The sequence below is a fragment of the Prosopis cineraria genome, unplaced genomic scaffold (assembly GCF_029017545.1).
Source record: "Prosopis cineraria cultivar Desert tree isolate PC_DT_omini unplaced genomic scaffold, ASM2901754v1 PC1, whole genome shotgun sequence".
Lineage (NCBI taxonomy): Eukaryota > Viridiplantae > Streptophyta > Magnoliopsida > Fabales > Fabaceae > Prosopis > Prosopis cineraria.
Genome location: NW_026555332.1, coordinates 42,943,724 through 42,969,117, shown reverse-complemented (window position 1 = coordinate 42,969,117; position 25,394 = coordinate 42,943,724). Strand labels below are relative to the sequence as shown.

The 25,394-nt window shown below is 33.0% G+C and overlaps 2 protein-coding genes across 5 annotated transcripts; one reads left to right on the top strand and one right to left on the bottom strand.

The window, feature by feature from the left end:
* The first annotated feature begins 7,420 nt into the window (after nt 1-7,420).
* Nucleotides 7,421-9,706, top strand: LOC129286333 (secoisolariciresinol dehydrogenase). 2 transcript variants are annotated; one of them, XM_054922321.1, is made up of 3 exons: nt 7,421-7,563; nt 7,939-8,010; nt 8,294-9,706. In XM_054922321.1, the coding sequence occupies exons 1-3, from the start codon at nt 7,544-7,546 to the stop codon at nt 9,096-9,098; spliced, it is 897 nt and encodes a 298-aa protein (XP_054778296.1). In that variant the 5' UTR covers nt 7,421-7,543; the 3' UTR covers nt 9,099-9,706. The 2 variants fall into 2 exon arrangements, with proteins under 2 accessions (XP_054778296.1, XP_054778299.1); XM_054922324.1 differs by lacking the exon at nt 7,939-8,010.
* Nucleotides 9,707-10,100: 394 nt separating this feature from the next.
* LOC129286310 (auxin response factor 2A-like) lies at nt 10,101-16,706 on the bottom strand. 3 transcript variants are annotated; one of them, XM_054922315.1, is made up of 14 exons: nt 15,910-16,706; nt 15,439-15,551; nt 14,847-14,942; nt 14,697-14,753; nt 14,327-14,479; nt 13,889-13,973; nt 13,090-13,180; nt 12,599-12,769; nt 12,350-12,466; nt 12,168-12,243; nt 11,920-12,088; nt 11,069-11,634; nt 10,628-10,875; nt 10,101-10,487 (listed from the first exon to the last, which is right to left on the bottom strand). In XM_054922315.1, the coding sequence occupies exons 1-13, from the start codon at nt 16,028-16,030 to the stop codon at nt 10,657-10,659; spliced, it is 2,034 nt and encodes a 677-aa protein (XP_054778290.1). In that variant the 5' UTR covers nt 16,031-16,706; the 3' UTR covers nt 10,101-10,487; nt 10,628-10,656. The 3 variants fall into 3 exon arrangements, with proteins under 3 accessions (XP_054778290.1, XP_054778287.1, XP_054778281.1); XM_054922312.1 differs by having other exon boundaries at nt 10,651-10,875; nt 15,910-16,705; XM_054922306.1 differs by having other exon boundaries at nt 10,685-10,875; nt 15,910-16,703.
* Nucleotides 16,707-25,394: the final 8,688 nt, after the last annotated feature.

Here is a 25,394-nt window from a genome sequence, read left to right as displayed (position 1 = left end):
CATCTAATGCATCATTTTCACCAGTCAAATCATAGATTTGTTGTATAATGTGAGAGTTATTTTGTTCACACTACATTCCTTGATTTGAGTTTTTTTCATCTTTCATTTTTTTGTAAGATTATTTTCCTTGAAAATGAAACATTCAGAAGTGCTCAATCTATCTCAATTATTTTGAAAAGTTGCAATTAGTGTCTTTAGTTGGAAAATGTGATCTTGCTTAGCCTACTTTGGAATCTTCTCTGATTGAACTTGAAACTTTAATATGCACACTCATCTTCAATTCCTCCATATGATCTACTGCCATATCTACTCTCATTAATGAATCCACTTAGTATTTTGACTCTACTTATTACAATCATGTGACAGGTTAGGAAAATTTCTTCTCCTTCGTGACCCTAATTCTATTGCTTATTCTATACACACTGTTAATAGTTCTCAAATTCTTGTTAGTTATATTGGTACTGTCTCCTTGTCTTTCCTATCCATTCGTGATATATATGTTATCCCTTTCATTAGCTTCAACTGAGTTTTTGTTGGATAACTTGTTGATATGGGTTATGACACGTTTTTTAATAAATGCGGTTGTGTTGTGATGCATTCTCGTATAAGACAGGTGTCAGGACTGGACGCAAAGTTGGTTGTATGTTTGAGCTCACCTTGATGCACCTACCTAAAATTACTACTCTCATATTGTGTGCTGCCTCTTCTCCTGATTCTTCTCTCGACTTATGGCATCATCGTCTTGCTCGCCCTTCTTTGAGTAAATTGTGTCCTTTAATTTCTAGTGGTCTTTTAGGTCATATTCATAATCAGTTTTTGTAATGCATTTCTTATCAAACTGGCAAACAACCCACTTTGTCTTTTCATAAAAAATGATTATATTACTGCTTCTCATTTAATTTAATTCATTTTGATGTTTGGGGCCTTACCTCTACTCCCTCTATAGGGGGATCTTGATACTTTTGTGATTTTTATTGATGATTTTTATCATTTTACCTAGATTTATATGATGAAACACCAATCATGCTAAGCCTGATTCTAAAGTCAAAATTTATATGAAATTTTCTACTATAATTCACACTCAATATTCTAAAGTCATCAAAAAATTTTATTGTGATAATGCTTTGGAATACCGTAATTCTAAATTACTCAGCTTTATTAATTCTTAGGGAACTATTTCTCAATATTATTATCCCTACACTTCTTAACAGAATGGTCATGCTAAGCGTAAACATCATCATATTCTTGATTCTACTATAGCATTGCCCATTTCCTCTTCTTGTCTTGAACTATTTTGGGGTGAAGTAGCCTTTACCTCTATCTTTTACATCAATCAACTCTTACATCCTGTCAATGTAACATTTCTCCTTTTGAGTGTTTCTATAGTCATCCTCTTGATTATAGTCTTTTGATAATCTTTGTTTGTGCTAATTTTATTCTTCTTCCATCTCACGAGACAAACAAACTTCAAGCTTGTTCGCATGTCTATTATTTTTTTAGTTATGATTCTGAGCATAAGGGTTATCATTATTGGGATCCTCTCTCTCTCATCATATTTGCATCTCTTAACATGTTGTCTTGTGGGAAAATATTAAGTTTCTATCTTTAACCAATCTCTTGTCGTTCTCATCTTCCTTACCTCCTACTTTTACAGATATTATTATTGGTATTTTTCTTAGTGACTCAGGTACAAACTTTTCTATCAAGCTCATTTTGATAATCGACGCCATGCCTGCTTTAAATATGCCTATTGTCACAACTCTTGCTCTTCCAACACAAGTCACGCCTCCTGAGTCTATATCGTTCACAGACTCTCAACCTATTCATATAAGAAATCCTCCCTCTTACCTCAATAACTACCATTATTTTTCCACCATTCTCCAACTTCAAGAACTCAAATCTTTTAAGGAAGCCTCTCGTGATCCCCTCTAGCAGCAAGCTATAGATGAGGAATTGCATGCCTTTGAGAAAATGCATACTTGGGATCTTGTAGATCTTCCTCCTAGGAAAACTCTTGTTGGGTATCAATGGATTTATAAGAATAAGACTCATTTTGATGGCTCTTTGGAGTAATGTAAGGCCTGCTCGGTGGCCTAAGGCTTCACTCAAGAGTATAATGTTGATTATATGAGACTTTTGCACCTGTTACTTGTATGACTTCTATTCATAGGTTTTTAACCATTTAAGTTTTCAAGCAGTGGACTCTTCGTTAGATGGATTTTAAAAATATCTTTTTGAATAGCAATCTAGAGGGAAAAGTATATATGAAACCATCACTTGGGTATCAACATCTAGAAAGATATCAGGCTCTATATAGGCTTAAGTAAGCTCATTGTGCATGGTTTGCTAAGTTTAACAACACTATGAGTAACCAGGTTTCACGTGTAGTCCTTGTGATTGAGCTCTTTTTGTTTGCTCTATTTCTTGTGGTATTATTCTGTTACTATTGTATATTGATGACATGATTATCATAGGCAGTGATAATATAAGGTTCTAGGAGCTTAAGACATATTTGGGCTAATAATTTAAAATGAAAGATCTTGAAAGGCTGACCTATTTTCTTAGGCTTGAGGTCCACAATGGGAGAGATGGTGCTTCTCTTTCTTAGGTCAAGTATGCTACTAATTTGATATCCTAAGCTCACCTTTCTGACGATACTCCTATTGAGCCAAATGCTTACTATACTTCCACTAATGGCACCTTATTAGATAATCTCACTTGCTATTGCTAGCTAATTAAGGGCCTTATCTATCTTACCACGACCCATCTTGACATTGCTTATACGATCCACATTGTTAGACAGTTTGTGTCAGAGCTTCAAACTACTCATTATACATCAGTTCTTTAAATCATTTGGTACATCAAAGGTGAAACATCTTAAATTTTAATCCTTAAATTACTTAGGAATTAATCAAGTTTAAATGCTAATTGAGTGATTTGATGTGATGTGTGGCCAGAGAGATTTAGTAAATGTAATCAGTTGTGATTTCAACCCTAATAATGGGTTCTACTAAAAAAGGAAGAAGAGGAAAATGAAAGAGCTTGATAAAGCTCTACTAAGGTTTGCCACATGGGTAGTTTTGAAGCATTTTGGAGTTAGTAACTACTTGAGGTAAGTTCGTCAAGCCCTAATACCTTTCTCTTCCATTTTCTTGAAGTTTTTGGTTATGGTTTAACAATGGGAGATGATTTTTAGTCTATGTAGGTTATTGGTCTGAACCTATTGACTCAAATGGAGCTAATGAGAGTTGTTTAGAGTATTTAAACTTGGAGATTATGGATTTTGACATTTTTGGTTGGTAAGATTAACTGATGTTTGAAAATGAATATTTAATTTGAATTTATAAAATTGGTTGAGGAATTAATGGTAATGTGGGAACTTAAGAAAGTCATACAATGCTAAACAACATTAATAGAACCTAAAGAGTAAGCCCAAAGATGAGAAATAAGGGTATTAGGTATATTTAAAGTGAAGAATGTGAAAGAGAAAATGTGTTTTTGATAATATTGATGAGTTTAGATTTGATTAATTGTAGATTAACCATTCAAGCACTATTTTGGCTTGGGAAATCAAGCTTGAAAGCTAATTATTGAGGGATAAATCTTTGACCTCTTAAAGATTTGAGGTAACCAGGGTTGACATGTATGATTTCATTGCAAATGTGAAGTATGTCATGAGCCTTGATGGTTAGTTGAATTGTGAACATGTAATGTTTTATTCAAACTTGAATGTACAATTGATGGTAAAGTGATTTTAAAAACTATGAATATGTATATATTTTGGGATGAGAAGTATAATATTATGTGATGTGATGATTGTTTTATCGATGAAGAAATTGATGATTCAGTAAAGTGAAGAAAGGTTGTGGAAACATAATGGATGTTCACTTGGGTAGCGTATTATCGTGAGCCCAATGTGCTAATAACGAATAAATGAAATTGTGAAATGAGTAACCATCGTGTGTGATGTGATCAGTTGACGGGAGTTCACATATAGAGAGAGGAGTAGTTCAAAATTCATATGGTATTTTTGGCTGCCTTCCAGTATACGAGGGTATAGCCTTGTCCCATAGTTTGTTGAGGAACTAGAACTTAGCTATCTCCACCAGTTTATTGAAGAGGTTAGCTTAGAGTATATAACACCCCAGAGATTTAAGAGTAGGGGAAGCTGTGGTCTAAGAGTGAGTCCTATAATCTTTGGTTAGGTCACACCTCACAATTGGTAAGTTTAGGTTGTTCAGTCACATAGATGAAGCCTTATTTGATGTAATAGCCCACAATTTCAGTCAAAGGAGATAAGAAAGGTATAGGGATAGTTTGATCATACATATGTGTTTATATAACATGTTACGTGGTTGTTTAAGTTTATGGCAAGTTGTATTAATACATTGGTCATTGTCACACATCTGTATATCTTATGGCAATATACCGTGTGATTGAGATGAGAATTATGAGAATGAGTTAAATTGAAAAATAATAATGTGTTATATGTGTTAGTGTATATTTTGAGAAAATCAACTCCAATTTTATGTGTTTAATCAATTGATATGCAACTGTATAGGATATGTAATATCCTCCTCCTTTTATTTCACTATTAAAACCCAAATCTTAAGAAATTAGGAAAATGAGATGATAAAAATCATTGAATACAAAATTCTTATTAGCTACCAAAATGGGGACCCCAAGATTTTAAATCTAAGTCAAATCAAGTCTTGTAAAAAGATAAAACAGAGTTACAAATATGCAGAAGTAAAGGATTATCACATAAATGGTTACATAGGTGTAAAAATCTGGAACAAGAAAAATTTTGAAAATTTAAAAGGCATGCGTTGCGACTTGTTGAACATGCACTGCGGCGTGTTTGCCTCTGTGAAACGCGCTGCGGCTTATGACGCCATGCACCGTGACGCAAATGCACAATTTTTGACTATGAGTTCTGCTGTCAATTTGATAGCTTTAGGGCCAACTTCTGACATGCCCTAAATCTCCATCTGATGTCTGAATGACATGAATTAGGAGTTTACAAAAAACTCTTTTCGAACTTTAACTATTGGCATTAGTCCTTGGCTCAAATAATTTTTACAACAAGAATTGGACACCCTTTTCAAAACTTACTCCTTTACCTCAACTTTCGCAATTTCAAGTGTCCTAGTCCAAAATTCAAGACCAATGGCCACCAACACCAAACAACCACATACAACTCAACAAAATTAACTCGTGTAAAGCACCAAAACACAAGAAATATTTTCAGACTAAATTTTCACTACTCAACCTCTTAACTCAAAATCATACGAAGGGGGAGTTTACCACAATTTTCATTAAGATTTCCCACATCATCACATAATATGCACTACCCTCACTTGAATTAGTATTTTAGCCCTATCAACATAACACATAACAATAACTCTCTTTCCTTAGGGCCTAAAATACCATTACAATTTACTTTCATTTAATACAAGTAAGTAATAAGAAGGGAAAACCTAGTTGGCAATCGAAATTGTCATATACATAAATTACCCAAAAGTAAGGAGGCCTATTACAGAAGACATGTGGTCCTAAGCCTCAGGTTGTTTTCCTCTGTCTCCACTTCTTGAGCTATTTTCTATAGCATTGAAGATAACGAGGTGAGTATAACTACTCAGTAACCATGGTCCAACTAGCCTATACTAATACATAACAATTGATTTAAATATAAGTGGCAGAAAGTATTATTACTTTAACCCATGAGTAACATTTAAAATAAGAATTCACAACTTAGCTAACATAATTGCATTCGCTTGGAAAGACAATGCCTTTAGCATTTTTTATATAAATAGAATTGCTCATACAAGTCACTGATAAGCCTAATGGCAAAAATTATTACCTAATTAAACATATCCACATTATGGACTCAATATAGACAACAAATATCTTTTCTTACTATATGCATGATCATACCTCCCTTATATCCTCTTTATTCCTTTTGACATGAAACTGTGGCTATAACTCAATGGACAGTTTATATTTCTTGACTTCCCTAGCTTAAACACTTGTAAGGGGACCCAGCCAAGGTGTACCCAACTCACTTATGGATCACGATTTTTTCCCATTTCTCACACCATGGAGTGTCATACACCCTAGACTAGCTTCCTCATTAAATTGATAGATAACTAGCTAGGTTCAAGTTCCTCATTGAACTAATGGGACAGTCTCTCATTGAACAAGTGGGACGATATGGATAAAATTAACCTAGGCAATCAATCATACCGATGGGGCCTTACTATGTGGATTTCTCATCTACTCCACTCCCTAGGCGAACTCCCGCCTCGCCTCTCAAGGTCATACAATGGACATTTATGCCATAACTCATACATATACAATTCATAGAACTTCATGTTATCATTTTTCGTTGAACTTCATCCTTACACAATCATTGAACTTCTCAAACAAAATTTCATGAAACTTCAAAACCAAATAAGTCATGGAACTCCCAATTCACAATCATTATACCTCACACTTCTAAATTCAAGGCAATATTGTATTTTTATTTTTTGGTGTATACAATGTATTTTTTAAATTAATAATATATATGATATTTTTTAATTTTATAATTTATCTCTCTCATCTTCGATAACTTTTAGTTATTTTTTAAGAGATATTATATTAATCGTGAAAACTAGGATGGGTGAGAGATTGAGAGTGCGATTTAATTTAGCATAACTTGTTCTAAAATTAAAATCTTAATTTTTGATAAGTAGATACATCACGTCAACATTGGTTTGATTAATTGAAAAATATATTACTTAAAAATGCCACCAAATCTTCATTAAAAAAAAAATGTCACCAAATCACCTTCCATTAAAATCCTTCTTCTCTAACCAAACAGGGGGTTAGGAGAAAAAGTTATACTGATCAATGAATAAAGCTTGATAATTTTTCATTTTACACTGAAATTGACAACTAGTTTAGTATTAATTATGATTAATTCACACAAGACATAAAATTATCTATAAAAATTTTGTTGTAGATGATTTGTAAATATTTTTTTAGGAAAAATGATAGAAAGGCCCAAAAAAAATCAATTAATTCAACTAATGCCTCAAGCATCAATCTTCAAAAATTTATAGGTTTGACTTTTAATTTTGTAACTTTATTGTGATGAATTTGTAACTTATATTTTAAATTTTAACATGATTAAAAATTAATAATTTTTTTTAAATTTAAAATATATGTTATAAATTTATCATCATAGAATAGTAAATTTGAGAATCAAATTTATAAATGCAAGAAGTTTGTTATTCTCCCTGTTTTTTAAACATTTTTTTAAAATAAAATTTAAAGGCATGTTCAGATCGTACGTGAATTTCTATCCATTAAAAAAAAAAAAAAAAGCCAGACACCTTAAGTCAAATCACATGGACCGGGTCCAAAACTCCGAATTTTGAGGGTATCTCTGATCTCTCGCCTGCCTGCGAATTTAGCTTGACCCTGAAGCTCAAACTACTCCTAGAGACCCACTTCCCTTCTCACTCTTTGCGATTGATCCATTATTCTGCTAAAAACTATGTTAAGGACTGTTTTGAGGTCGGCTTCTCCTCCTCCTTGTTCCTTCAGTCGTTTGTTTTATCCTTTTTTTTCCCTTAATAATCTTTATATCCTTCTTCTTTGTTATAAGAGAGATTTTCGAAGAATGGTTTTTTTTAGTTGTTCTTTGTCTTTTCTTCATCTACGGCGAGTCCCCTTTTAATTTTGTAAACGAAATCAGCTTTCTGTTGCTGGGAGGAAATAAAAAGCTTCAAGATTGTCTTGACTTTCTGCTTTTTTGAACAGTTATATTGAAATGACCAACTTTTTACTTTTATAGTCCTTCTTGATCCTGTGATTTCTCCTCTCAACTTTGACCAGTTCTGAGTTCGTAATATCTAGCTTTCTGTGTGTTTTGGTGATTCTTGAAAACAGTAAAAAGGTCTCTGATTCGAGGGCTTTGCTTGCTGAGAGCTTCAATAGGTTCTTGTCTACACTGCCTAGAAGGTGTGGCAAAGTATCCTACTATCCTTCACCTTCTTCGGTTTACGGTTCTTTAATCTTCTTTACATGGTGTCAATTAATTATACATATAACCCGGGAACCATTGAAACGCATATCGTCAGAAACAGAAATATTTACCCAATATGCCCCCACATTGGCATTTTCCGATGCTCTTTTTGCCGCAGAGACAGTGATAACTCTCACCTAAACTTTAATAATATGTTGATGAACCTCTGAGCTATGCAAACAGCAATTGCTGAGCATTTGATATGATATGATGGTTTAGGAAGCTAGAAGACAAGGTAGCACTGATCACTGGAGCAGCAAGCGGTATAGGAAAGGCCACGGCAACAAACTTCATCAACCATGGTGCAAAAGTCATAATTGCTGATATCCAACAGCAACTTGGCCAAGAGACAGCAAAAGAGCTAGGCGAAAATGCTACCTTCATAACCTGCGATGTCACTAAAGAATCAGATGTATCCAATGCTGTTGATTTCGCCATTTCTGAACACAACCAACTTGACATCATGTACGCCAATGCAGGGATAGCCTGCAGAACTCCTCCAAGCATTGTGGACCTAGACCTGACATCATTTGACAAGGTCATGGACATCAACGTTCGAGGGGTCATGGCAGGGATGAAGCATGCAGCACGTGTGATGATCCCACGCGGTTGTGGGTCCATTCTGTGCACAGCAAGTGTCACTGGGGTGATGGGTGGGATGGCACAGCACACTTACTCAGTGTCCAAGGCTGCTGTGATAGGCATTGTGAAGTCTGTGGCATCAGAGCTGTGCAGGTATGGAATCCGTGTGAATTGCTTATCGCCTTTTGCTATTCCTACTCCTTTTTGCATAGGAGAGTTGAGTCAGATATATCCAAATTATGATGCCCAGCAACTTATCCAGCTTGTTCATAGTTTTGGTGTCTTGGAGGGAAAAAATTGTGAGCCCGAGGATATTGCCAATGCTGCACTTTATCTAGCTTCTGATGATGCCAAGTATGTTAGTGGGCATAATTTGGTTGTGGATGGAGGTTTTACATCTTTTAAGAGCTTTGTGTTACCTGCTCCAGATCAAGTGCAGTGAAAAGTCTGCATTGCTTATATATCCAGAAGAATGAATAAACATAAAATAATGAGCAACCCTTTCATCTGGACGAGTAATAAATTCCTTTTGAAATTCATTCAAACATGGCACTTGGGGCCTTCCTAGACTGAAAATGAGAGGGTCCTAGCTCTGATTGTGGATAAAAATGGCTGCAAAATCAGGATTGAAAGTGGTTGGTAAATGGTAATGGAGCATATATTCTGATGAAAGAAAAAGAACAAGAGCCATTGTCTTCATAAAGCAGGAGAATCGTTGAAATTACGGGCAATGGTCACTCCCGATGGAGGGATTCCTATGCTAATGTCAAATTAAGTTGCCCTCTGATTTACACGGGAATTTTATTAGTGTCCAACAGGCATGTTGTCATCTCTAGCTCTTTGTTTATCTCAGAGGCACATGCTTGCTTTACTTCTATTATTTGTTTAATGCGCGGCTGTGCGTAATATGACTTTGTGTTGCCAAGTGCTAACTTTAGACACTACTGTATACTATCTTTTTCTTCATGTTCACTCCCAATGGAGGGATTCCTGTGCTGATGTCAAAATCTTCACTGGAATAACATTAATAGAGTCGAATTGCCAAGTCTACTCATTTGCCTCACTTTGTATGTAATTATAGAAATTATAGACACTCAATTTTTTTTCCCGCTTTGCAAATCGATATATTGATGGATAATATGAGATAATATAAAAATCTACAACAAGTTGTATAAGTTGTACATAATACAAAGTATGTAATGCATGTGACAATTTGTTTAGTTATTATCTATTGCTTGTAAAAGCAAAATCAAGATTTGCTAATAGACTACAAGCATATAACAATCTCTAATAAATCTACAAAATCAATTATCTAGCTGAACATGTGCGCTGCAAAACAGGTTTGAGTTTTTTCAAGTGAAATGATCTTTGTTCTATTTAGGTGGAGGCAAAGCAGACGTGCATTATGTGCATTTGTACAAGCCAAACCATTAAAACTTAGAAATTCGACCCTGCAAATCAATCACCAGTGCAATTTTCCATAAGTTGAATGACGATAAACTAGACAATGTAAAATAGTTAATGTTGTTGTCAACAACGTCTGCTCAGGCGACACTATCTCGTCTCATAAACCCCAAATTTGTCTGGAAAATAAAGGAACCTATAAAGAACATGCTTGCACTAGAAAAACATCACAAGACTATATTAATGCGATCCATTTAGTTCCATAAACAACCATACAGCTGCATTGTGCTGCATGACTCGTTAATATCTTTGTTTGCTCAGGGATTACTGGGTTGTTGAGTCTGCTGTGCTAGCAAAAGCACTCCGGTTGTTGGTGGCCTCCTTTGGACAAATGATTATCATCTTTTGCACCATGGACTGGAAATCCCTGCACAGGTTATAATCGAAGAATTCAAACCAGTAATTAGTAAGATGATCAACTGACCCAATGTATTTCTTCTAAATTGGTCGATTGCAAATGCATTGATTATTGGATTAGTTGCAATACATACATTAAGTTTTACTTACTGACTTTAGGGCAAAATATAGACCTGTTTTCATACTACTAGTGATCTCACACTTAACTGCCACGGGAAATCTCCAAACAGCATCATATCCCCGTCATCATCCATGGGGACAACATGCCATCCGCTGCTTCCATTTATTAAGCTTCCTTGGAAATCAAACATCACGTCCAGTTCAGAAATGAGTTCATCGTATCCAGTGATACGCGAGAGGTCAATTGATCTACCTAGTGCATTTCCACGCTTAAGCACCTGAAATAGAATGGTTACCATTGTTGCAGATTATATAGCATACGCATACCTTAAAAAAATGTTTCACCTACAAGCTACCTTATGTCATAAGCACACTACTATAAATCAAGTGATCTTAACACAGCAATATGAAACATTCAACAGGATTACGCGAATGCTAATCAATTTATAGTTACTCAGAAAAGCAAATTACCTTTGTGCAAGTCCGGCTATTAACAGAGCAACATTTCTTGCATTTTTTCTGCGACGCAACACCTGAAATAGCGTTTGATGGTTTGGAAACCGGGATAGTCGCAGAAACGCTTGACTGAGACATTGGAGGAACATGAAGGGTTGAAGTACTGCTAGAAGCAGCAACTTGTGGTGAAGGGAGCTCCGAGTGGTTTAAGCTTATCCCGAAAAGCTTGTATTCAGTTTTATTATCATTATCATCCCTCGATTCAGAAGCCCGCCATCCCTGGGATTCAGAATCATTGGAATTCACATTTGAGAGTGAAAGGTACCTGGTGACAGAGATATTATTGCATTCTTCATTGGTGGTCGGGATTAGGGGCTGTTTGGGGGGGCTTGAAGTTGAAATGTCATCATCCGGAAATGATGCTGAACAATGGCAAACAGGGATTTGCAGTTCAAAGTGCAGTTGATTCTTCGTCTTGAACTGTGAGTCATATTGTTGGAAGCCTGCATCTTTGTAATCTTGACCTTGTAAGTCCCTCTCACATATGTGAGATGCATAGTTGGCTGAGTTCAAATCGATGTCTGATTGTGACAGCCAAAAAGAAGAAGACAAGAAAAGTTAATGTTTACAGAAGAAAAATGTTAGAAAATTTAACAGATCACAGAATACAACAACAAAAACAACAATCCTTATTCTACTAGGTAAGACTGGTTACATAGATTGTATGACTTCATTGTGCTCTATCATCAACCAAACTTTTAAGAATATTATTACCAGAATACTACATTGTAAAAAAAAAAAAAAAGATAAATTATGATATAATGTGTAGTTACGCAGAACCCAATAATAGATGGATAGCAACTGACCATCCTTGGTAAGATCACATAATCCAGACATTGATGGGTCAAGTAAACGTGGCCTCTTTGGTGGGGGTAGATTAGGAATGCTCTTCCCGGAAGATTCTAAGGGCTTAATGTTCCAAGGAGAAACCCTTTCAGGACGCATATCTATATCAAGCTTGGCATCCCATTTCACCTAAGAAGAAACAAAGTGCATCTTGAAGAGCGTCTAGTTACAAGGAATTGGAAGTGAAAAATTGGAATGGACCTCTTACCTTGAGACATCTCCATTCTGAACCAGGCCACTTCTTGCCATCGATATCGTCAATACCTATTATGGTTCCTGCATATCTGGTTATTCAAACAAACAAAAAAATTTCCAATGATCACTTATATAAGCATTTATTACACAGAAGGTAACATTTATAAATTGTTCATCAGGTTCCTTCATAATCACCTCCTTGTAGATTCTTCGGCTTCAAACTGCATTTGTATCCTCAGTCCACATGAATATTTCATTTTAGCTGACTTCATGTAGTGATCCAGTGGAACAATGAATTCAGAGGGACAAGTCCTGCAAAGTACGCGTCCTTCGACATAAATTTGGAAAACCATGCTCCCAGAAGAACAAGGCTAAACACGAAATGCAAAAGAAGAATATGCTTAGCCTCTGAAATTAACATGTGAAAAATCTTAAAGGACTTACCAGGGACGGTAGTAGACAGTAAACATGGATCCCGTAGCAACAGCATAAGAAGCAGTGGCCAATATCCCGAGTTGCATGCTATGGCCAGATATCACGCATGTGGATGAGGATGTTTTGTTGTGTTGTTTAAGTGCTCGGCGGATCCCAATACCAAGTTCTCCTTTTTCTCCGCTGCAATCATATGGGTACCGCCCTTGTTACTTGCCCTTTCGTTAAGTATCATTATCGTGTTTCGCTTAAAAATAACAGTCCGGCTTCTTTATATTTCTTACCGAAATCCGTATTCTCTACGATGCAATTAGCATTCGGAGCCCTCTTTGTGAAAGTTAAAACCAATACTATCTGTTATTGACTGCCTTTTATCACGCTATCGCATTTTAAAAATCTTAAATTGGGTTATTTTTAAACGTTTGATTAAGAACAAAAGTATTATCTGGTCTCGAGTCTTAACTAATATGCTCTAGGAAGAATATAAAAGAAAAAAAGATAACCAAAGAAAAATGCATGTATCGCCGGGTTCAAGCTTTTTTGAATGGAGGAATGAACTCCAGCCACCCGTAAGCAGGTGTCGTTTTGGCTGACCTGCAATCAGTTTTATAAATATCAAGCTCCAAAATAAAGATAAGCGTAAGAGCATCTGAAAGCATTTTTTCAGAAGAGAGAGAAAAAGTGGTCTCCGATAACATATTAGCATTTCATCACTGATACATAGAAACGGAAATTTCTGAAGAAGCCATCAACTAGTTAGGCAAACAGACTGCTTCCTGTTATTCTTATTTCTTCATTTGAACCGGCACTAAGCATTGTATCAGATGCACCAACCATTCTACCATATTAATGCTCATTGAATTATTAGCTTAAAGTTATTAAAATTATCAGATTTTTAATAGTCTAGTCTCTAGCCCAGTTCCTAGAATAGGCTCGTCAGGCTGTTAAGTTTCTAATTTCAACAATTTTACAACATCCAAAGCTATCACGTCTTGTTTAATCTCTGCCATCAATGTGAAATAAGAATAGATGGAAAGGGCCTGCTTGTTTGATATGTGAATAATAAGGTATAATTTGACAAATTTTGTATACAAAAGGGATCAACGTTAAAGGGCTATCAAAAGAAGTCAAGGCATGGCAAATAGCTTAGAGACGGCTAAGACGCGCGCCCCTCTATATAGTCAAAAATTGATGTGAAGCTATAATGATTCTGCGACTAAACAAAAGAGTTACACCTGATTTAACTATGGTTATGACTAAATTTTTCCAACCAGATCAGGAAAGTTTGGCATGAGAACTTACCACGATAGGTATGGCGAAAATTCCATATAACACCATGCAAGTCCTTCGCAACTAGCTCCTGTCCTGGTGGTTGCTGAGACATATCCTGCGATATTGAAGACATGAAGTAAGCTGAATTCCTCAAAACGAAGGAGACAAGCTTGACGGAAATTGGTATAGGAACACAAAGCAAGAAACGTAATGGTCAATGTGTAACCTAGCGTGTCAACAAGCTACGTACAGTGGCAAGCCAATATCAATAAGAACCATTTAGAGTTTTACAAAAATGAACGTCATTCTTTGGCAGAAAAGTTTTATATCCTTGGTGAAAATGAAAATTTCAACATGCAGGTCAAAAAGCCAAAAACAGGAAAAAGAGTTCATTCAACCAGTTGGATAAGAACTGGAAAAGAAGTAATTCTGTCAGACTAATATAAGGTAAAGGATAATATCTCAAACCAGCAGTGGAAAGCATTCCTCGGCAAGTTTCTTGGGAATGGAGAATCCACCATGGGCACCTGTATCTGACAGGGTGAGAGTCTTACTAAAGCACCTGGAAGTACTTCTGTGTTTTAGCCGAGACTCTTTATCGTCTGAACTAACTTCATCCAGCTGCAAGTTAATTATGAAGATAAAAATCAATTTGCATTCATCATTTATGCAGGCGGTTAACATAGGATAAACATCACATTATATTGCATTCTTCAATGCCAAAATTTGCAGCACGTTTATTTAAATCTCATCCAAAGGACAAACTGTCAAAAAAGAAATCACACCACTCAAGTCGGTGGAAAAACGGGCAGAGAAAAGAACAAAGACAGCTGCCAACCTTTGACTCAGGAATTAGAGTTATTTGAGCGAAAACCTCGTCTGTGTTGGCTTCCGCCTGGAGAAACAAACAATACTATATTTGTTCAATATATTATTAGGTAAATAATAAGTTAAGAACACAATAGCACAGAAACAATATCATATGTACCTTTAGCTGAACACCCATCACCCTGCAAAGGATTTTAGAAGGCAAATCACAAGCAGGAAGTTCCATGTGACCATCCTGTCGTGTAAAGTCAGCAACCTGTTCCAGATTTCAATATGAAAATACAGACTTCACTATTTCAGAGATAAACAAACAAGCAATATATTCAACAGGAGGAACGTCGGACGTTCTACAAAAAATTATCCCAAACATTATTCATCGCTAAATTTTTATACAGAAATCCGCATAATTCCGTGTCAAGCAAAAAGGATATTTCACGAGATACGATTGTAAAAATCGCAGTCACTGTTCCATTAAATGAAGAAACATGAAGGCAAGATGCGGCCTTGTCATTGTTTCCATTAATGTCATCAATTAATTCTTATAATGAATTCAGTCCAAGATGCGGCCTTGTCATTGTTCCCATAAGTCCAATATATGACAACCTTAGTTTCTCCCGGAAGAAATTTCTTTGTCAACTGATCGAAAATCACCTCACAGAATTTACAAAATAGGATTAAGATAACCAAGCAGAAAATGGCAGATTCGAGAGGGTGACAAGGGACGAAAGCAGAAAAATGTCAAAGGAGGGAACCTGTTCCAAGTGGCCTTGAGGAAAGTAGAAGACCAAGTCCCCCGTGCATGGAACAATGACAGAAGCGCCGGCGCATGCTTGCCATAGTGAATCATTCAAAACATTTTTCTCACCTAAAATTATAACAAATTGAAGAATTAATTAATAGATGAACCGATCATTTCTGGGATGGGAGTCCTGAGAATATCAAGGGTTGATTAAAACCCGTTAAATGATAAAGCGAATACAAGACCTCTGAATGACACTCAATTGTCGTAACGCAAGAAACGAGAGAAGCACTGGACTTCACATATATTTCTAGACATTATCAAAACTTCAAAGACAATCCGTTCATCCAACGTATACGCCGATTGAGGAGCAGATTTCTTCCTTAGTTTACCCACCCACAAAATTGTGTGTGTGTGTGTGAGTGAGTGAGAGAGAGAGAGAGAGAGAGAACAAAGTCCAAACTCTCATATTGGTTATCGTTACCTTCAAGGAAGAAGCCGCCATAGTTAAATGTCGGAGCTCCGTCACCATTTTTTCGAGAGTTATCGGCTGGAGACCCTTTGTTCGCAGAAGCTACACCGTTCATCCTCCTCTGATGCCTCATGGGAGGGAAATGCGGGGCAATGAAGAGATAGTTAAAGATCCAGAAATTAAGAACAGAAAGTTGGAAAGCGACAAAATAGAGTAATGAGAGGCATCTCGGGTATCCAGCACAATCCAAACGTTTCAGTTCATAGCATTCAAGCTTTTCACACTTACGCACCCGGTTTCAGATTCCTCCCCCTCTCTCCCCACAGCAAGCCTCACCACCATTACCACGCCAGCCGGGGGGCCCCCTTCTCCCTCTCTTCGTATGGCGTGATGCTGTTACTGTCGCAGTAACGCCTGTAACCCTGTACGTGTGCAATAGAGTACGTTATAGCCAGGCAAGAGCTACAGAGAGAGTGAGAGAGAGGGGGTGGTGTGGATTTAGGCTTGTTAGTACTCCTGGTGCAGAGTGCTTTGCTTTATTTTCTTGTGCTGAATGAGTCGCTGCGCAGCTTCTCAGATGTCTGCAGTAACCGTACCCTTTTCATGCCTGCTAAAGCCACCACAATAGTTTCTCTTTCTCTCTCTTAGTCTTGAATGATGCTGGCGATGTTTGCTAATTTGCGCCGATACGATCGAAGCGCCATTGTCGCCTGCATGCTCATGCATCGACGATGCTTCTCTCTCTCTCTCTCTCTGTGTCTCCGCCACTTCGTCTGATTCTGCTTCACTTAATGCACAGTCTATGTTCGTTAATTAGACAATCGTCACTTCTAAGGCCTCGGGGGTTTCTTCAATGGCCGTCGTTGATTCCAATGTATTAGTGCCCGACTTTGATGTTTACCACATTAATTATTAATTAATAATCAATAGGACTTATCACCAAAAACAAATACTTTAATTAATTGGACTAACAGATATTTGAGGTTTGAATGGGATGAGTGATTTAAATTCATTTATCTACGTCATGTCTTAATTATTATTATTATTGTTATTGAATTTTATTAATATTTAAAAGTTGTTAAAATATACTCCCTCCGGTCCTATTTATAAGTTATTTCTACCAACCTCATCAATACCAATACAATAAAAGTACAAGGAATAAAAGTAAGTAAAATTCCAAACATGCCCCTATATAACAAATTTAAAAAATAATGTCCTGTTACTTTTTCTCTCTCATGAAGGGTAATTTTGGAAATACCTCTCAAATATTACCTAAAAAGACGCACCATGACTTATAAATAAGACCAAATACACCTTCTAAAATTGGACTTATAAATGGGACCGGAGGGAGTATTTTGTTAAACAAATTAAAAATATTTTTTATGATCAAAGTAAGAATTTGTAAGTAAAATTTGTTAATTTACAAATTTTTTTCTACAATTACTTCCAGTAATTTATATTCTCATGTTCTTGTTTGTAATCCTCAAACCACGAATTTACAACTAATATTCATTAATTTATGAAAGAAAATAATTAAAAAATAATATATTTAATATAAATTAACAAATCTCACTTGTAAATTTTCATATTCACCATTTGCAACTTGCAAATCATGATGGTTTGAGAATATCAAATTTTCAAACCAAATAGTTCAATGACCTTTAATTTTTGTTTTGAATTTTTAAATCTTATAATTTTTTATTTAAATTTAATTCTATCCTTTAATTTTTTTAATGACATTTCCCTAGTTTTAAATGTTCTTAAATTTACATTATTTTTTAATTAAATTACTAACAGCTATCAAAACATAAAACAAATTAAAATCATCGTCATTTATTTAAAATGTGCACTTGTAGTGTTTTAATTAAAAACTTGGTAAAAAATATGGACATTGAAAGATAAATACCTTTAAAATAGAAAAATGGCAGTTTATTTCTGCTAACGGTAAGTTCTCAAGGGATTTATTTACAATTAAATTTGTATGTGAATTAGTTTAGTATCCTTTTTGCAACTAATTTTATATGATTTACAAATTTGACATAAATATTTACAAGTTTAGTTTGATTCCATTAATAATTAAAATGATTTAGAAAATACAACTTTTCATTAGCAATTTTCTTCAATCAACAAGTTTAAATAATTTTATATGGTTCACAAGTTTGGTTCCAATAATAACTAAAATGATTTAAAATATCACAATTTTCTATCAACAAAGTCTAACTAATTTTATATTATTTACAAGTTCAATATAGATATTCACAAATTTAGTTCCACTAATGACTAAAACAATTTAAAAAATCACAACTTTATAAGTTGTAGAGGGGTACTAAAGTAATTTTATACAAAAAATTAATATCAAATAAACCTATCAAGACCTTACTTTCATTATTACATTTTATGAGATCAAATTTTTATTTTTCTATTTCAAAGAGATTTATCTATCATTCTTCCTAAAAAAATAATATTCCCTCTGTTCAAAAATGTACAATATTTTTAACTGAATTTTACTCTCAATAAAGTAGTTACTTATTTTTAAACTGACATTATATTTTTAATATTTACTCCTATGTAATAAGGTGTTTGACTCTAAAATAAATATAAAATAATGACACTTTTGAAAAAAAAAATGTAATCATTATACTTTAAAATATTAAAAATATCTTTTATTTTTTTAATATTCAACCTCTCATAAAATCTCTTATAATTTTAAATGGAAGGAATATATTATATGCGGTCCAAAGAGGGGGAAGGGGAGGGAGCTTTTTAATATAATGAATAATTGTATTTTATAAAAATATTTTTTGATACGGTATTAACTTCGGTAACACAATGTAAGTGATATATTAATGATTATTTCTAAAACAATTGAAGAAAAATAGTCTTCACTGACATTAATTAATATTAATATATCTATTAATATATCTATAAAAGATTACGAATCACCCTATTTACGAATTTTATGTTATTATATGCATTTGTTCTTGTAAATACAGTAAACATAAATTCTCCCTAGTTCACAATAGACCATCTAGTTCACAGTAAAAGCCCAGGATAATGGTGACTACTTTATGATTCTAAAAAATATTAATAAAATATGAATCTCTTAAAAAAATAATATCCTATCAGCTATACCCTCATAAAATTTGTTATATAGATATTTTAATAATAATAGTTGAAATTTCAACGCATCATCTTTTTACAAACAATAATAAAATCTAGTTAATCAACTATAATTTTGAATCAAACCAAAGTTTTATGAAATATTTTATATTATGGTATAAAAAGAGTATTATTTACAAAGTATCGCATTGTTTTGAAAGTTGATGGATGAAATGCTATCTCGGTTTCCAATATACTTGTATGTTGGATTTGATAAAACAGTGTCAAATTTTTTTTTAAAAAAAATAACTTTAACATAATCCGGATGGCCAGATACCGATCGACTTTTATTGACTGAGGCTCCTTTTTTTGTTTCTTTCATGCGTTACCAAAGATTGTTGACCAAAAAAATATATATTACCAAGAGCTCATACATATATGGGAAAACGGATTTTCTTCAGTAGCATGCAAGACAATATATGCTTTGTTCGAACAATTAGATGTGAATGAAAATTAGAGAATGGCAAAATGAAAAGACAAATTGGATGAAATCATGTGTTTTGTTTATCAAACGTGATTTTCTAGGAAGTGTTAAGTTTCAGCATCTCATGAAAATAGTATCGAACACCTCCCAGATTTAAAACGCTAAATACAAAAATTAAAAATAAACAAGCACGAAAACAATGGCGCTGCAACAAGGTGCTTTGCTTGTAACAACTAACAAGGGTGCTTTTGAAACTTGATATAGCCTGTTGGCCAAATAGAAATCTTGCTATATATGGCTATATGCAAAAAGCAAGAGTGTTCAAAATCGATTTAAATTGATTATATGAAATCAAACTGGACCAAACTAATGTGAACTGATAATAAACAAGGTCTAGTTTGATTTTTTTTTTGACAAAATTAATTGATTTGATTTGGTTTTTATTTAGATTCTTGTCACTTAAAATTTGAATCAAATTGAAATAAGCTTTATTATATCTATTTTATATGTTTTTATAAATTTGTCTAATTTTTTTCCCTTTCCCAAATTTAATCAAATATGTTATAATTAGTTAAACGTTGTCTATAATTTTTTATATAATTTTATAATCAAGTGTTTTAAGGATAACATATTAGCTTTTAAATAGTTAAATGTGCTAAATAATTGTTAAAAAATATTCTTTTGTTCTCAATAATTTTTTTTCATTGAAAATACTAATTAATAGTTAAAAATTAATAGTAAATATTTATATATTGATTATGAGAAATATCTCCAAAAAAATAGTTCAAACTTGATTCAAACCACTCAAACTGAACTAAACCAATTAAAGGAAAAATTCAAATAGATCCTGAGATTTAGTGAATGGATTGGTTTGGTTGGGTTTAATTTTTTTTTCCCTCAAAATTAAATCAAAATGAATTTATGAACATCCTTATAAAAGACTTTAATGTCATTTAATTTTCTCATAGTTCTTTTGGCTTATTTTTCCTTCATATTTTTAACAAACGTGACATTAATTGATGTTTTGTACTCATTCGTTCAGATTTATATGGCATTCTTTTTCAAAATATCATGTTAAAAAATTAAAAAAAAAAGGTATGTTGAGTCTTCTATTATGTGGTTGATAATATTTTTTCAAAAAATAATTAATTAAGGGTGTAATTAATAAAATTTTTTTATTAAAATACACTATTAAATAAGAGCAATCGTAAATAGAATGTGTAAAAATAGTAAACAAATTTATGGAATAATGTAATTGGATTAAAAGTGTCTTAAAATGTAATAATTTAATTACCTTGAACCTTGTAGGCGAACTTTGATTGTCTGCAACAATAACATGGTAATGCAAGAAGAAATGAGGGAAAATTTCAGTCTAAACCCTTTAACTACACATAATAAAAAAGATAATTCATTAAAGTTTGAAATTTTATTGCAAATCAATGGTAGTGAAATGAAATTAAAATTATCCCATTGTCCCTAGTGGCTTAAGCCTATGAAAGACACTTGCAAATTTCACATATTGAAATTATTCATTTCCCTTACTAAAGTGATTAATTTTCTTATCAAGGTTGTTTGTGCTCATAGTTTTACTTAATTTTATTCTTGATATTGTTATTATGATAAAAGATTAGTAAATTCTCCATACTAAAGTTTTTTTTTTTTGTATGAGAGTTGTTTATGTGCATATATTCACTTAATTTTATTCTTAGCATTGTTATCATATTAAAAATAGTTACAAATTTCTTATGCTAAAATTATTCATTTCTCATATCAAATTGATTAATTTTTTTATAGAAGTTGTTGGTATACTTAACTTCACTTATTTTTATTCAAATATTGTGCATTGTTATCAACTTATTGAAGTAAATAAAGTTGCAAATTCTTTAAGTTTTAAGGTTATTCATTTCTCATGTCAATGTGATAAATTTTTCTACTAAAATTATTTATACATAAAGTTAATTTTTTATTAGAGACAATAAGATAATTTTAATTTATATTTTAATTTTATTTTATTACACTTGGTTAGTAGTGAAATTTCAAAATTTAATGTGATTTTTTTTTTATTATGTTCAATCAAGAAGTCTAGATTGTGTTTTTTTTTTTTTTCAAAAAGAAGGGCTGCCCCACCCATCCACTTAAGTCAACGACAACATCACAACAACGATTATGGGTCTTGTAGGTCACATTTCCTTGAAAAATATTTTTATATACCTTATCAATTTTATATATAAGTTATTTTTTAAAAAATGTTAGACTAATTTATATGTCAACTTTCATAAAAGAATAAAGCATTGATAATTTCCTTCCAATTTTACTCTTTTGTAATTTTTTTATGTGTAAAGTAAAAGATTGTATATAAAAGAATTAAAGTAGCACTTGAATTGATAGATTTAAATTTTAAATTTAAGATATTAAATTTAAATCTCACATTTAAATTCATATATATATATATATATATATTTAAAATATTTTGTTTGGGTAGTGTAACAAATTTTAAAGGTAAAAGATAGATGAGCTATGTAACGACCATCTTGATATTACCAGGACATGCCATGCATATCACTTCTTGATGGCTGTTAAGAATCCATTAATTCCAACAACTTGTCACAATATAAGTAAGGGTTCAATAAAATCATTAAAAATAATTAAAAATTGGGATGCCATTTAAAACCCATTTTAAGACATTGATTGAGCTTAACATGGGATTAAAATAAGAGTTTAAAGCACCCGAGAAATTTTAGGGACCAATGAAAAAGAAAATAATTAAAATTAAGGCAAAACAGTAATTTCTTCCAAAAAGGACACATGCATCATGGCTTAAGGGTCATTCACCATGACGGATACTTGCCTTATAGTGCCATGTGTTGTCATGTGAAGACCATATGTCGCGATGCATCATGTTGTCATGGTAGCACATCGAAGCCAACTTCTAGTATATGCTTGTTAAACTTTAGAATTTCATATTGTTTTATCATATTTTTCTTAGATTCTAATTCATTTTGGCTCAATTATATATATTTTTATTGTTCAAATTAGGAAAATATATATATTTTGCCTTATGTTTGCATGCTTGGCTTTAATTTAATATTTTTGGGCCTAATTTGTGTTAATTTGATTTAAGATTTGATTAGAAGTATTTTTAGAATTTTTGTTGAGATTTTTGAAAGGCTTTTGGATGAAGAAATCAAGTGCATAAAGGCTAAGTTTTCCTAATAATGAAAACAGTGCAAAAATGCTAAAATCGTTACAAAGTCGTGACTTTCTTTCACAACTTTTGCCACTATTAGCAAAATGCTCCATTTTATTTATTTGAAAATATTTGGGTAAGATACATGTATGCTGTGAGCTCGAACCAAAATGCATTCTCCTCACTTTTAAACATTTAGAGTTTCGTTGTGCTAGGGTTTGGGCACTAAAAGAGTTGGAATCAAGAGATTGAAGATTTGAATATATATTTGAAGCTTATTTTCTTCAGTTTTTTTATTCCTTTTCCCTTTTATCTTTTGTAATCTAAAATGAATCCAGATATTTTATATATTTGTCATTTGTGGAAGCTTATGAGTAGCTAAACTCTTTATTATGGAATTATTTGGAATACTTGTGTGGATTAACACTAAGTTCCTCATCTCTTTTTGTGATTAATGATATATTATGTGTGTGTGTGTGTGTTTTTTTTTTTTTTACACTTTTCTTAATGCTTATAAGTAATTGGCTACCATTTAGATATTGAGTTTACTTGATTGATATTTGAAAGGGTTAGGTTAAATGTAAAAATTTGTATAAAATAGTGCAAAAATGTGATATTTGCATGTTGAATAAGTAGTTTTGCTAGTAAGATAGAGGTATGCTTGCTAACCTTGCATAGCCATATTAGAGTTGGTATTTAAAATTAAGTTTTATTGATTGTGATAAGAGATTGGGAAATTAATTTAACTAAACATTTGTTTATGACTTAAGAGAGCTTGTCCAAGTATTTTTAAAATCTTAAGTCAGCACTTATTTTTATTAAAAGCATTTAGTATAGAAGGTAATTTTAGTGTTATGAGATACAAGGGGACAAATAACCCTAGGTTTCATTTTGTGCTTGAAGTTTGTAAATCAATTGCTTTTATTTATTTTTTAGTGTTAGTTTAGTTTGCAAAATTACTTTTTCTTATAATTATGTTTAGTTCAACTTGATCGACCTTGCTTAATCTTTTACTTGATCATCACTTTTAAACAAATCCTAAAGGAAATGATATTTTACTCATCTTATATTACTTGATACGACTTGTGCACTTGCTGAGATCAATAACAATGCTATTTCTCTATTTGATGCTTGATTAGAGTGATTGGAATACCTAGTGGGGTCACTTTTACAAAACTTTTAGCATCTGAGTGCCTCCAAAATCATATGCCATTAGCCTTTATTAAGACTTAAACTAAGTCAAATGGATCGACAATCACCTAATAGAGAAATCATACCCATAATAACACAATTCATGTACAAATTGACTATACAACCATATTATGAATCACTAAAAGGGGTAATTTTGCCAACATTAGCACTTGGCCATCCAAAACATTCAAATAGAAAAATAACATGTTTAACATCACTAGTCATGCATTTGTGCAAGTAATTTGGCCACACAACACAATTTCATCATGAGATACACAACCCAAGCCAAATTACAACTATATTAGTCTATATAAATCATGCAAGTATAACTAAAAATAATCATATGTTCCTTGTTGACAATGTATTCACATATATATTCAATTAAACACAAAACTCAAAAGTCAACAAGGGTATCATAAAGAAGCAGATCTTTAATCTACTCCTTGCCTTGATTGCCTTTCCTTGTCCTCCTATTAGCATTATTACCTATAAAATTGTAACTATAAAGTGAGATAGAATCCTAATGACTAAACAAGCTATATTGCTTATTAGTAAGTCAAAACAAATGAGCATGCAAAGTAGGTACAAGTAATTCATATGATCATGGCAACATGCATGATCCATAATTCCATCTAAACCTCCTTAACACTGACGACTGAATCTGTGGGCTGTTAAGATGACTGTGCCAAGTCTATATGGGTAGACTGACTCTAGCTCACCGAATAGGGAAGGCAACTTAACCAAGGTTTTACTCCACTTCCAAACCATGATTTTCCTTTTTTAAATAATCAAGGTGTTACATGCTTAACTACCGCCACATGTGGTGAGTGAGAACTTTCAAACATACATATATAATTAAACATTAGGGCCATTCACGATGTCAGTGAGTGCCATGTGGTTTTTCACTATTTTTGCTAGGGTGAATCTCCCGCCTTCATGCATACATGATCATGCTCACACATGTCATAATATCACGTGACAATATCTATGACCATCCTAACATTATCATTGATTAATTTAATAAACTCATGTATGTACACACATATTTTTCACATAAATTTTTAAAACCAAATTCACACATTTGCATGCATGCACACATGCATACATAATTACTCATTTTTCAAAACCTTATAATTGACCTAACGAGCCAAGAAGTATAAGAAATTATTTAGTTACTTTAACTCTTTTGTTACAAAAAAAGGTTACCCGTGAGATTATAATACTTCTCAAGCCTCATCAGGCTTAAGTAAACTCTGTGCAACTAAAATAAACATAATTAATTACCAACTCTAACGCAAGAAATTCCTAGCTTAATTAAGTAAGCCACAACTTTTAACTTGTATCACTGGCTAAATTAAAGGCCTAACAACCTTTCATTAACTCAATTTAACTTCCTGGATGCTAAACAACACTAATTTAAAGTCCATATTACTCTAAATATTTAAATTTTTATCTAGGGTTTGTCTAAAACCCTAGAGCCCAACTTTAAAACACTGTAAACTCATTAACCATAGGTATAAAAATTTAAATTAGGTC

Excerpts from the sequence above, each read along its gene's own strand:
- LOC129286333 (XM_054922321.1), top strand. The coding sequence starts at position 7,544 with ATGTTAAGGACTGTTTTGAG. Across the intron at positions 7,564-7,938 it reads ATGTTAAGGACTGTTTTGAG|TAAAAAGGTCTCTGATTCGA; the intron begins GTCGGCTTCTCC and ends TCTTGAAAACAG. Across the intron at positions 8,011-8,293 it reads TTGTCTACACTGCCTAGAAG|GAAGCTAGAAGACAAGGTAG; the intron begins GTGTGGCAAAGT and ends ATGATGGTTTAG.
- LOC129286310 (XM_054922306.1), bottom strand. The coding sequence starts at position 16,030 with ATGAGGCATCAGAGGAGGATGAACGGTGTAGCTTCTGCGAACAAAGGG. Across the intron at positions 15,552-15,909 it reads TGGCGGCTTCTTCCTTGAAG|GTGAGAAAAATGTTTTGAAT; the intron begins GTAACGATAACC and ends TTATAATTTTAG. Across the intron at positions 14,754-14,846 it reads TGATGGGTGTTCAGCTAAAG|GCGGAAGCCAACACAGACGA; the intron begins GTACATATGATA and ends TTGTTTCTCCAG.